The 14,205-nt window shown below is 43.9% G+C and overlaps 1 protein-coding gene across 2 annotated transcripts in view; it reads right to left on the reverse strand.

Annotated features, from left to right (window-relative positions):
• Positions 1–9,455, reverse strand: part of UBP1 (upstream binding protein 1) — a 68,190-nt gene extending 58,735 nt beyond the window's left edge. The window contains exon 1 of one of the 2 annotated variants that reach the window (XM_022553936.3): positions 9,033–9,455. In XM_022553936.3, coding sequence (XP_022409644.2) covers positions 9,033–9,145 — 113 coding nt within the window. In that variant the 5' untranslated portion in view covers positions 9,146–9,455. The remainder of the gene's footprint in view (positions 1–9,032) is intronic. The other variant, XM_022553937.3, reaches the window with a different exon arrangement.
• Positions 9,456–14,205: the final 4,750 nt, after the last annotated feature.

Here is a 14,205-nt window from a genome sequence, read left to right on the forward strand (position 1 = left end):
GTATGAGTAAAAAAGATATAACTAACAATATAAAAACTAATAAGATGAGAATATTAACAACTTTATGCCAACATATTTGAAAATATGGATAAGATGAACAACTCCCTAGGAAAAAACACCAAAGCTTTCTTCAAGACATAAAAAGCAGGACTTCCCTGGTGGCTCAGTGGTTAAGAATCCACCTGCCAATGCAGGGGACACGGGTTCTATCTCTGGCCCTGGAAGATCCTACATGCCGCGAAGCAACTAAGCCTGCGTGCCCCAACTACTGACCCTGTGCTCTAGAGCCCACATGCTACAACTACTGAGCCCGCGTGCCGCAGCCACTGAAGCCCACGTGCCTAGAGCCCATGCTCTGCAACAAGAGAAGCCACCACAATGAGAAGCCCATGCACCGCAATGAAGAGTATCTCCCGCTCACCGCAACTAGAGAAAGCCAGCGTGCAGCAACGCAGACCCAAAGCAGCCAAAAAAAAAACACATAAAAAGCTTTAAAAAATAATCCTACAGAGACTGATATTGTGGTTAATACTCCCCCAGAGTAAACTTTCACAGGCGAGTTCTAGCGAACTTTCAATGGCAGCTCTTACACAAACCCTTCAACAGAACAAAAGCAGAGGAAATACTTCTAATTCATTTTATGAAGCCTATGCTCTGCAACGGGAGAAGCCACAGCAGTGAGAGGCCCGTGTACTGCAAAAAAAAAAAGTTTAGGTCATAAAGAGAAAGCTCTCCTGCTCACTTGAAGCTGATACAGCCTTAATGTTTTTTTTAAAAGGACAGGAGAACCAAAAAAAAGAAAAGAAAAGAAAATTGAGGACCAATCTTAGCTATAAACAGAGACAACCTATTTATGAAATTTTGGAAGCATTCTCTAATCAGTAAGAAGACTGAAGATTCAAGTTCTTAGTGCTTCTAAACAACACTGCAGTGAAGGCTAGACCACACACTAAGGCAAGAAAATGAAATGTAAAGATTACACAGGAAGTGGGACTTCCCTGGTGGTCCAGTGGTTAAGAATCCATCTTGCAACGCAGGGGACACTGGTTCGATCCCTGGCCGGGGAACTAAGATCCCACATGCCACAGTGCAACTAAGCCCGTTCACTGCAATTACTAAGCCCACGTGCCGCAACTACAGAGCCCACATACCACAGCTAGAGAGAAGCCCGCTCACTGCAAAGAAGAGCCCGTGCACCACAACTAAGACCCGACGCAGTGAAAAACTAAATGTTAAAAAAAAAAAAGATTACACAGGAAGAAATAAATCTATAATTATTTAAAGATATCAACTAGGAAATCTGAGATCCTACAAATTATTAGAACTAATAAGTTCAGCAAGGTCCTGAAGAGAAGAAAAAGAGAATTAAAAAAGCGACAAGAAAAAAAAAATTATATATATAGCATTCCCAACTGATTTTTCTCCTATCCAGAAAGATTATTTTCTTCTACTTTGAGAAGACTTCTCAGTTATTCATTGGTGGGCAGCAAAGGGTGCAATGGGAAGAAGTGGAGGTCAGATCTCAACTCTGGAGCTTCAAATCCCAGCTCTGCCCTTTGTTGAGTGACACCGGGACTCTCTGAACTCTAGTTTGTTTTTAATTTAATAGAAAATATTTTAAGTATCCAAACTCTAGGCACACATTAGACTAGAGATTCTCAAAGTGTGGTCCGTGGAATCCTGGGGAACCTGAGACTTTCAAGGGTTCAGGAGGTCAAACCTATTCTCAGAATAACACTGAACCATTATTTGCCTTTCTCACTCAGTTGACATTTGCACAAAACCGATGGTGGTTAAAACTGCAGGTGCCTTGGCATGAATCAAGGCAGTGGCACCAAACTACACTAGCAGTCATTGTATAAAAAGTATTAATTTTATTAAATATTGGTCCTTGGGTAGGTATAAGGTATTTCTGCTGCACATCTAAGTGCAATGGTTGTCTCAAGGAAAAGTTTTTTATGAAATTATGATCTGTGAGCTGATCTAGCAGCTTCTCTCACAGAATATCATTTTTACTTGAAATAAATATTGACAAACTATGATTATTCATACCTGAGTATCTGACAGAAATTTCCTCAAAAATGAATAAAGCGAGCCTATCATTTCAAGGAAAACAACTGTGATAGCATTTGTTACCAATGATAAAATCTGCACCCTCCACCATGTACTTTCTCTGATGGGACAGTGGTGATACTAAGGAATATGATTTTTTGATACTGCATAGAAAAAAATGTCAACATTTAGAAGATCTGCATAACTCAAGAAATCATTATTTTCCAAATGACCAATGCATGCATATTTCAAAATTACTCAGGGTAAGAGACCCAATCAAAGTTCAAAACAGACAAACTGATTCTAATGTAACAGTACAAAAAGTACATTGATACAGTTTCAGAGTCCACATTGTAACTTTAAGAAACTACCACTTTTCAAGTGCTGGTATATTATCAGACGACTTTCCAAAATGGTCTGAAAGGGCTATTAAAATAATCTCCCCTTTTCCAAACACATATCTACGTGAGGCTGGATTTTCTTCACATATGTCAACCAAAACAATATATTCCGATAGCAGATAAGAGAATCCATCTGCTTTTCTACACCAAATATTAAAGAAGTTTGCTTAGAGGAAAACATAGGCAGAACACTCAATGACAAATCACAGCAAGATCCTTTTTGACCCACCTCCTAGAGAAATGGAAATTAAAAAAAAAAAAAAATCGGACCTAATGAAACTTAAAAGCTTTTGCACAGCAAAGGAAACCATACACAAGACGAAACGACAACCCTCAGAATGGGAGAAAATATTTGCAAATGAAGCAACTGACAAAGGATGTATCTCCAAAACTTACAAGCAGTTTATGCAGCTCAATATTAAAAAAAAAACAACCCAATCCAAAAATGGGCAGAAGACATAAACAGACATTTCTCCAAAGAAGATAATACAGATTGCCAACAAACACATGAAAGAATGCTCAACATCAATCATTAGAGAAATGCAAATCAAAACTACCATGAGGAATCACCTCACACCAGTCAGAATGGCCATCAACAAAAAAATCTACAAACAATAAATGCTGGAGGGGGTGTGGAGAAAAGGAAACACTCTTGCACTGTTGGTGGGAACGTAAATTGATACAGCCACTATGGAGAACAGTATGGAGGTTCCTTAAAAAAAACTAAAAACAGAACTACCATACGACCCAGCAATCCCACTACTGGGCATATACCCTGAGAAAACCATAATTCAAAAAGAGTCATGTACCACAATGTTCATTGCAGCTCTATTTACAATAGCCAGGACATGGAAGCAACTGAAGTGTCCATCAACAGATGAATGGATAAAGAAGATGTGGCACATATATACAATGGAATATTACTCAGCCATAAAAAGAAACGAAATTGAGTTATGTGTAGTGAGGTGGATGGACCCAGAGTCTGTCATACAGTGAAGTAAGTCAGAAAGAGAAAAACAAATACCGTATGCTAACACATATATATGGAATCTAAAAAAAAAAATGGTCATGAAGAACCTAGGGGCAGGATGGGAATAAAGATGCAGACCTACTAGAGAATGGACTTGAGGACACAGGGAGGGGGAAGGGTAAGCTGGGACAAAGTGAGAGAGTGGCATGGACATATATACACTACCAAATGTAAAACAGATAGCTAGTGGGAAGCAGCCGCATAGAACAGGGTGATCAGCTCGGTGCTTTGTGACCACCTAGAGGGGTGGGATAGGGAGGATGGGAGACAGGGAGACGTAAGAGGGAAGAGATATGGGGATATATGTGTATGTATAGCTGATTCACTTTGTTATAAAGCAGAAACTAACACACCATTGTAAAGCAATTATACTCCAATAAAGATGTTTAAAAAAAAAGAAATTTACAAGTGTAAGACAATACCACTCTTCTCACAAAGTGTTTTGTTTCCAAAAAAAGTTTTTTAATAAAATATATTTGTGGTAATATATAATGGTTTGTAATTGTTATTTCAAATGAATTAATAAAATTTAAAAGTTCTTGCTTATGAAGAGACTACAAAGGACACAGCATACCATTCTATTCAGGTAGACTGAGACAAAGTAATCTATAAATGAATGACATCAACAGTGGTCCCACTCTACTCAAAATTGTTCTGCTGGGACTTCCCTGGAGGTCCAGTGGTTAAGACTCTGCACTTCCAATGCAGGAGGCGTGGGTTCAATCCTTGGTCGGGGAACTAGGATCCCACATGCTGCACAGCGTAGCCATAAAATTAAAAAATAAAATAAAATAAAAATGAGCCTTTAAAAAAATCATTCTGCTAAAATGACAGAGATCCTTTAAAAGCTAAATAGTATTCACAGGTATTCTATTGTTACTTCCAACAAATTTTTATGTGTTTAAAAACAACGGTTCTGACCATTACATAGCAGAAGTGTCGGAGTCATAGAGAAGGAAAGACTAAGGAATTGTTTTTGAAGGAGGTAAAGACTAAATGCAATATGGGATCCTAGATTGGAACCTGGACTAGAAAAAGGGCAATAGAGAAAAAAAACCTGTGAAATTCAAATGAATTTTGCACTTTAGGTAACAGTTCTGCACCAAGGCAGTTTTGAAGACTGTATTCTGGTTATGGAAGTAGAAGCTGGGTAAAGGGTATATGTCAACAATCTACACAATCTTTTTAACTTGTAAACATAAACTCCTAACTCATAAACTCAGAAAGTTTAAAACAAAAAGACTCTACTACCAAGGTTCAACACAGAAGAATTTCACAACCATGTATCAGACATGTCCCAAAGCAAGCAAAATAAATATTACAGAACTTCTTTTAAATTCAGTCACAGAGCTTACAGCAAAATAAGATGAACCATCAGATGGTATTTCCACCAAAAGTAAATGTTCAAGTTGTCCTAGCAAACTAATAAGTGTCACTCTGATGAAACATATCACATTTATGAGACCGTTATCAATAAACTACCAAGTTTCAAATAGCCCTGACTGAAGGGCATAAACTGTACTAAATCTTACTTAGTGCGGGGAGAGAACACCTGATTTTAAAAATTGAACACAATAAAATCTATGGACAAACAATAGGAGGTACATAAATTAGCTGAGTGAGTTCTTAGTCTACATAAAAATTATTTTTTGAATATAAGGTTTCAATACACAGCAAATGTTTTTCCAAGGCAATCAAAGTATATTATTAGAATCTAGCCTTTACAGCAGGGGTCAGCAAGCTACAGCCCAAAGGCCAAACCCAGCTGGCCTGTTTTTGTACAATCAGGACCTAAGAATGGTTTTTACATTTTTTTAAAGGGTTGTAAACAAATAAAACAGAGTGACAGAGACCCTCTGGCCTACAAAGCCTTAAATATTTGCTATCTGGCCTTTTATAGAAAAGATTTGCCAATCCCTGCTTTAAGGTAATAACAAATATGGATACTATACTCTGAAGTATCTTTTTTTATCAACAATTTATTAAATTCTTTCAAGATTAAACGCAGAAGAAGTTTTTAAAATTTGAAATGAGAAATTTTATAGAAATTATTGCCAATTCTGGAAGCAGTCTCAGGTACCACCCTAATAAATTGTTCAAATTTCACTGATCCTGAAAATTTTCTATACTTCCAAGAAATGTCACCTACTCAAGGACATTCTGCTTTAGCATGAGACCCAAAGAAAATTATAAGCTATTAATAGCTGCATAATAAACCATATCCTTTGTCATCTTTTACTAACTTAACACTGATCAAAGTTAAAATTTTCCCATTACCTCAAAGGGTCTATAAACTGACATTTTAATCTTTCAATCAATATAGGAAATCTGTCTTCACCCCAAACCAGTTTTGATTTAGCAAATTATTTGTAAACTATGAATGTACCTCTCACTTAAGAATATGTGAAGTATACCTTTTGTTTCAAAACAGATGTATACCATAGTGAAGTTTAAGAGGGCTCAGACCAATGCCCTTTGTAAAGTAATAATTTAATATTAAAAAAGTTTTTATGCGTAAAGAATTCACATTACTTTTATTTTTCAAATTACTCGTTAAATCCTGAAAGTTAACTTATTATAGATTATACATTTCACGTGAACACTTAAGATGGAAATAAATTTACCAGGTGGCCCAAAAGACCCTCCTAGGAGAGTTTTAATGAGTTTTACTTTTTCAAGTCCTTTGGTTATCTGCTCCTTACTTCACAAAACATGAATGACCCAGATTTCAAGTTACAATGGGTTTCGGCCTTCATTCAGTGAGGGGAAACTCAGTCCTCACTTGGAATGGTGGTGCCACTGACAATCGCTTTAACAACTACAAACTTTGGTTTACACACTTACAAGAAGAGGATTGGTCTATTAGCTTTCTATGGTCTCTTCAACCATCTCTAGACTCCTGATATTGTAACTAAGATTTTAAAAAACATTTATGACCTGCCTCATTTCAAACAGAATCTGCAGCAGCCTATGCCTCACATACAAATGGGATACCAGAGTACACACAGAAGAACACAAACAGACAATGAGAACGAGTGTAGAAAAAAAAAGGGAAGCAAAGATTTTACCAGAAATTAGCCTCATCATATCCCAATACTATCAGCCTACATCATTTAATGCAAATATATATTTCTAAATTGTCAGACCACTGAGAGAAACCACATGTTTCTTTCATGCTATCTTCCTTCAAAGCTGAAGAAATCATTTCCTAAAGAAGTCTTTAGAAATACCTCTTGGTTTAAGCCATACAAAAAGCAAATACAGTAAGCATACTTCAATTTGGGTTTTTTTTTTTTTTTTTGGCCGCACTGCATGGCAAGTGGGATCTTAGTTCCCCTACCACTCCGGCGCGGAGTCTTAACCACTGGACCTCCAGGGAAGTCCCTCAAGCATACTTCACTTTGAAAGAAAAATGGAAAGCTGCCTCCAGAGCAAATTTTTATCAAGACGTCACTTTTCCAATAATTTCAAATTTAGCGCCTAAAGTTTATTTCTTGAATTTGAGAGAACAAATGAAATAGACAAGAATCATGAGCCTTACTTCCCTGGAGCTCGGGAATGTCCCGCTTCCCCGATGCCTGAGGAAAGGAGGCCATTGCCCTTGCAGAGAGGAGGCTGGGCACTCCCCAGCTCCAGGGCCGGGCGTGGGAAGCGTAAGGGCCATCAAAGGAGGACTGCAACAGCCTAACGCCTTCTTCAGACCTTCTTCAGATCAAGGCAATCTTGGAGTTTTCCTAAATTTGTATTTGAAATAATGGGCCTTGAATTTGCAAGAGGCAAGTACCCTCCTGGCTCCTCTTGAGGACCCAATTAAGTACAAAAAACTAAATAAGCTCCTTAAAAATGGTATTTGCCTTCAAAGATACTAGAAAATTCAGATTAAATGACACATACCATATAACCAATAACCAAAAACAATCAATGGAAAAAGTCCCCATGGAAAGTGTTGTAAAAAGACACAGAATTACAAAGATGTCAGAAAATACCTTTAAGGACAAGGTAGTGAAAAGGTTTAATATCAAGATTTTCCTTCTAGACCATAAACAAAAGTTCACTAGTTGGCTGAAACACACAGAACTCGAGACAAAAAAGTAAAAGCTCAAAATAACCCTCAGTAAGCAAAGCTCTCAGCAGCAAACCTTCACTTAACCATAATTGAGAAGAAACACTGAATCTGCCTCACCTGCCCTCTTCTGCCTTCACTGCAAGTCCAGGGTCTCAAGAAGCAGCATGGCCCTTGAGGCCCACACATGTTTTCACTGTGAATCAGTGCCTCTTGTACTGCTGACTGGGGTGACCTTATGACTTTCAGTAGCTCAATTTCCTCAACACTAAGACAGTTGTTCTAGAAAATAAGCCACCTCATCCAGAGCCCTCAAGTTGCACAGCTGCAGAGAGAGGAAGTGCCAAGTTCAGGCAGACCAGCACAGACCCAATCAGGGTCAGAGACCGGCGACCTGAAGCTTTCATCCATGTGCTTCCACACCCTAAGAAACATCTCCACTTTTCAGCTCAGAGTTTCTGTTTAAGATTTAAAAGCCAAATTATTTCAGGGAGCAGCCCCTACCATCCAAGGCCTGCTCTGACCCAGAAGTCGTTCTTCTTCAAGACTTTAATGCTCCCTGTCCTCCCCCAGAGCTGCAGTGAGAGGTTATGAAAGCTACTGGGAAACTGGACAGCTCGTCAAAGACATCAGTCATTACTTTAAAGAGTCTCTTCGCAAAATCTCATTTAATTCGCATTAACGAAAAACTGACAAACCACTGAATTTTACACTTTAATCGGGTGAACGTATACTAAGTAAACTATATTTCCATAAAACTGCTAAAAAAATAAAAATACAGAGCTGCCAAACTGATAGGAAAAACCCAGTGTTCTTCAGGATAAAGGCGAGAGACTAAGTTCAGATCTGTTTCAACCTATCAAAATTAAACAAAATGAATGGCTGCTTTAGTCTCAGACAGCTGAGACTAAACAAACTCTTGTTTGTGGTGCAATCAGTGCATCTTAAAGCCTTCTTCAAAAGGAAACAGCCTGAGAGGGTAGTCCCCCCAGTGAAAAACTTCACTTTGAGACAATTAAAAAACCCAAGTTAATGTGCTTTTCCCCCCTGTGGCTACTTTCACTTATGATAATTACTATGGGAATATCAAGTGATTAAAATTTGCAACCAATAAAGGCTACAATGTAGAACAGAATAGGAACTAATGCCAAAACCCTGGAGAGTGTTCTCCCAACACTAGTCCTAGCATTTCGTACACTGTATTCCAGCTCTAAGTGACTTGTAAATCACTTGCAAGGCAAGGAAGTCCCTTCCCCCAACTCAAGCCATCCTAACAGCGGGGCGTATTTTACAGCAAAAATGCAGCCCTCAGGGGCGGTCCCCGGGCCAAAGCTTGCGGGGCCGCCCTCCGTCGCCGGCCCCCGCCGTGGGCAGAGGCCCGCGGGGCTCCATGGCGCGGTCAGAGGCCCAGGGTCGTGCAGGCCTTTCCCAAGGAGACAGAGGCTTCCGCCAGCCCGCCCGCCCGCCCGCGCCCGGGCACTGGTACCTCATGCTGTAGGCGCCGGCGCCCAGCTCCTGCCCGATGCCCGAGAGGCTGGCGTCGAAGTCGTGCACCAGCCCGGACTCGATCACCTCGTCCATCTTGAGCACCCAGGCCATCTTCCGGCTTCGCCGCCGCCCGGCGCGCAGCGCGGCCTCCGCGAGCGGGGCGAAGAGGCCGGAGCTCCACGGGCGCGTCCTGGGGGAGGGCGCGGGTGAAGCCTCCGGCGGCGCGGCGAGTGGTCACCAGCGGCAGCCCGGGCGGCGGCCGGGATGAGAACAGCCAGGGCCCCGCGGGCAGGGCACGGCGAACCCGGCGAACAGCTGCAGCGGGAGCGGCCGGGCCGCGGGCAGCGCCTCCCTCCCGCGGACGCCGGCCCCGCGCCTCATGCCGCCGCCGCCCACCCCCTGCGCCGCTAGCGCTGCCGCCGCCACCGCCCGCCCCGCCCCGAGGCCCCCGGCCGCATCCTCCCCAGGACTGCGCGGGGGCGGGAGCTCAGCCCGCCCGTCACCCGACCCCCGGCCTCGATCCCCGGCCCGCTGCCCGCCCGCCCCGGCTCTAGCGCCCCGCCGCCCCGGCCAACCCAGCCGACGCCGTCCCGCCGGCCCGGACGCTGGCTTCGCTACGGCTCCGACTCCAGCTCGCTCGCCGCTTCCGCCTCCTCCAGCCCCGCCCCGGCCGCGGCCCCGCCCCCGCGCTCGCACCGGGCCAAGCCCCCCTCTCACGGCCCCGAGGTTCGCTGCACTCCCGACGCTTCACGTTGAAACAACTGTAGGGCCGTGCAGCGCGGCCCCGCCCACGCGGCTGGTTCCCAGCCGCTGCGGCCTGGCGGCCTCCCTACACACCAGCCCAGGAAGAGGCGGTGCCAAAGGGCCCCCAGTTTCCGCCCATCCAGAAAGGCGCGCTGATTGACAGGCGATCTGAACAATAACGGCAAGCGCTTCGTCGAAGCTCCCGTGAGTCTCTGTGCCCCTGTGCTAAACAACCAGTCAAGATCTTCTTCCTTTTGGGCGGGCTCGAGGACTGAATTTGCTGCCAAAAGAAAGAGTTCATTGGACCGCACTGTAGGAAGCCGCCCTAAACGCCACTTCTGGAGGTGTTTTGATCCCGTGTGGTCTTTGTGGGTACTTTCTGGGTTTTGCCCACACTACAGATGGAGAGAGCGGTTGTGTTAGCCAATAGGCTCACACCCTGTCTGGAGGCTGAAAGGCCCATTGGGCAGAAAGTCTTGATTGACGTGAGTGCAAGACAATCATCACTCCCGAGGAAGGGCTCCGGAAAGTTCCCTCAACTGCTAATTCCCGTGAGTGGTTTGGCGAGCTTGAACTAAAGGAGGGGTTGGGTCGCAGGAACAGATGGCAATTACGCTGTTGTTATTGTTCTTGCTTCTGGGGTTCACTGGGCTTAGGGGATTCCCATCCAGGGCCTCTCCTATGAGTGCAGCTAAAATCATGTCAAGGGCTCCCATACTCATGTCTGATGCTTGATACTGGCTGTGGACCGGGACCTCAGTTGGGCCTGCTGGAATGCCTACACGTGGCCTTTCCATGTGGTCTTGATTTCCTCACAGCGTGGCATACGGGTTCCAAAAGCTAGTGTCCCAAAAGACAGGAAGTAGCAGTTGCTGGTGTTTTAGGACAAAGATTCTTTGCTTGATCAAACTTTAGTCAATCTGCTGACCTCCTGTCCCATCTGTAAAATTCAGGCTTAGCAAGAACCCCACTAAGTCATTCTAGGAACCCTCTAGTTCCGTATCTGATTAGGTTTCTTAGCCTCCATCATCACCTAGGTCAGAGGTCCCCAACCTCTGGGCCGCAGAGCGGTACCTCTTAGGAATCAGGCCGCACAGGAGGAGGTGAGCAGCAGGCAAGCAAGCAAAGCTTCATCTGCCGCTCCTCATCGCTTGTATTACCGCCTGAACTTCCCACCCACCCATTGCTTGCAATTACTGCCTGAACCATCCCCCGGGCCGTGGAAAAATTGTCTTCCACGAAACCGGTCCCTGGTGCCCTGGTCAGTTGTGGACTGCTGACCTAGGTAATATCTGATCACCCTGGACTACCTTCAACAAGAATCCTGTTAGGTAGGTTTAACCAGAAACCCCCTTACCTTTGATGTTTCCTCTTAGTGAATTTCCATCTGCTAACCCCCACCCTGCTCTTTGGCTCTAAATTCCCAATTACCATGCTGTATTTGAGGTTGAGCCCAGTCTCCCCCACTGCAAAATCCCATTGCAGCCATCCCTGTACCAGTCACCATTCTGAATAAAATCTGCTTACCAGCTTTAACAACTATCTTTTTTTTTTTTTTTAAACACGTAAGGCCTGGGACCAGAAACTGATACAGAATCTTTATTCTGCACTGTATTCTATTAGTCAAGCAGCCACAGAATCAGATTGATGGGAGGAGAGTTAAATAATTTGGGGCCCATGTTTTAAAACTTCCAGAATCCACCCTCTGGCCACAAATGTTTTACATTCTTTTTACATGCAGCATACACTCATCCCCTCCCCAGACCCCTGTAAAGTTCTCATTCCAATACAGCATTAAGGTCCGGAATCTTGTGAGGTCCTGGAGCAAATGAGCTCTTGGATGCAGTTACTTGGGTGTAACTCAAGTGGTTCCTCTCCATATGAAGGTCTGTGAATTAAAAAGACAGGAGATCTGCACTAACCACTACCACATACATCACATGCAATGAGAGAGGCATGGGAAACTGTGTCTCTATAGGCATTTCCCTTCAAAGAGGAGAGCAATGAAAGGCACATAGTAGTCACTAGTCCACAGAACTTCTGAAGTCTAACTGGGTAAATGTTGCCGGTTCCTTGATTAGGACTCTGTCAACTTCCTGAGAGTACTCAGTGGCTCTTTTCTCCATCCACTGGGCTCTTGGCTCCACCCTCTGAGTTATCCTTCCATCTCCATAAAAGGTACCCATGTTTACAGTTAAATCATTTTCTCAGCTGCTTCCTGTCTATAGTTGTGCAGCGGTCTAAAGACCTCTCTTCACGTTGTACCGTCACTGTCCCTTTCAGTCCAAGCTGATACAAATCATTTTTAAACTTTGTGGGTCATGTGAATCAATTTATAATCTAGTCCAATAAGCAAAAACTTCACCAACACACAAGGGGGGGGGTGCAGCTTAACTGTATTCTTCTGGTTCAGAGTTTCTCATAAAGTCACAGTCATGATATCAGCTGGGGCTTCAGTTGTGAAGGCTTAATCCGGGCAGGAGGATCCACTTCCAAGCTCACTTGCATGACTGTTGGCCAGAAGCCTCAGTGCCTCAACATTTGGGACCACAAGCCTGCTTGAGTGTCCTCAAAACTTGGCACTTGGGACTTCCCTGGTGGCACAGAGGTTAAGAATCCACCTGCCAATACAGGGGACACGGGTTTGAGTCTCGGTCCAGGAAGATCCCACGTGCCGCAGAGCAACTAAGCCCGTGCACCACAACTACTGAGCCTGTGCTCTAGAGCCTGCGAGCCACAGCTACTGAGCCTGCTCCCCTAGAGCCCGTGCTCTGCAATAAGAGAAGCTACCGCAATGAGAAGCCCGCACACCACAATGAAGAGTAGCCCCCGCTCACCGCAACTAAAGACCCAACACAGCCAAAAAACCAAAACAAACTATGGCACTGGCACAGAGTAAGTAAACCATGAAAGAGGAAGGAAGCTGCAGTCCCTTTTATGACCTGGTCTCCAAAGTCACACACCATCCCTTTCACTTTATTTCTGTTCCATAGAAGTAAGTCATTCAAGCCAGCCTTCATTCAAAAAGATGAGTCCATCTTTTGAAGGGATGAATGTCAAGGAACTTGTGAACATATTTTTAACCAGAACAGCCACATTCATCATTATCACTTAATAGGTTTTTTGGTTGTTTTTTTGGCTGCACCACATGGCTTGTGGGATCTTAGTTCCCTGACCAGGGATTGAACCTGTGCCCTCTGCAGTGGAAGCACGGAGTCCTACCCACTGGACCGCTAGGGAATTTCCATTTAATAGGTTTTTGAAGGCACTAAAACAGCAGAATTAGATCAGAAAAAAAAAATCGAGGTATAGAAATGGAAAGAAGGAGGTTAAGATTATCACTGTTTGTAGACTATATGCTCATATATGTGGGAATCTCATGGGAAACAAGTAAAAATTGAATAACACAGTGGCATATGCCATGAATATTCATAAATCAATAGCTTTATATAAACAAACAAGTTTGAAAATATAATAGAAGGAAAGGATCAATTTACAGTATAATTTTAATCTTTTCTTTTTTTTGGCCGTGCTGCTTGGCATGTGGGATCTTAGTTCCCCAACCAGCTATCGAAGCCATGCACCTGCATTGGAAGTGCAGAGTCTTAACCACTGGACTGCCAGGGAAGTCCCTACAATGTAATTTTAAAAGATAAAATACCTAGGCACTAACCTAATAATTGTAAAGAACTATGTGAGCAAAATTTTTTAATTCTCAAAATAAACACAGCTGTACATTGAAAACAAAAAATACTACATCCAGGGACTTCCCTAGTGGTGCAGTGGTTAAGAATCCGCCTGCCAGTGCAGGGGACATGGGTTCGATCTCTGGTCCGGGAAGATCCCACATGCCGTGGAGCAGCTAAACCTGTGCACTGCAACTACTGAGCCTGCGCTATAGAGCCTACGAGCCATGACTGCTAAGCCCATGGGCCACAACTACTGAAGACTTCATGCCCTAGAGCCTGTGTGCAGCAACTACTGAGCCCACACGCCGCAGCTACTGAAGCCCTTGCACCTAGAGCCCGTGCTCCACAACAAGAGAAGCCACCGCAGTGAGAAGCCTGCACACCACAATGAAGAGTAGCCCCTGATCACTGCCACAACTAGAGAAAGCCTGTGCGCAGCAACGAAGACCCAACGCAGCCAAAAAAAAATACCACATTCAGTTTTATAATGGTAGTTCTCCTTAAGCTAACCAATACATTTAATATGATTCCAGTAAAAATAGTAACAGAATTTTATTTTTTTTTTTTGCAATACACAGGCCTCTCACTGTTGTGGCCTCTCCCGTTGCAGAGCACAGGCTCCGGACGCGCAGGCTCAGCGGCCATGGCTCACGGGCCCAGCCGCTCCACGGCATGTGGGATCTTCCCAGACCGGGGCACGAACCCATGTCCCCTGCATCGGCAGGCGGACTCTCAACC

Source organism: Delphinapterus leucas, chromosome 10 (assembly GCF_059928025.1).
Source record: "Delphinapterus leucas isolate spDelLeu-1000000601 "Yukka" chromosome 10, BTC_Dleu_Yukka2, whole genome shotgun sequence".
Taxonomy (NCBI): Eukaryota; Metazoa; Chordata; class Mammalia; order Artiodactyla; family Monodontidae; genus Delphinapterus; species Delphinapterus leucas.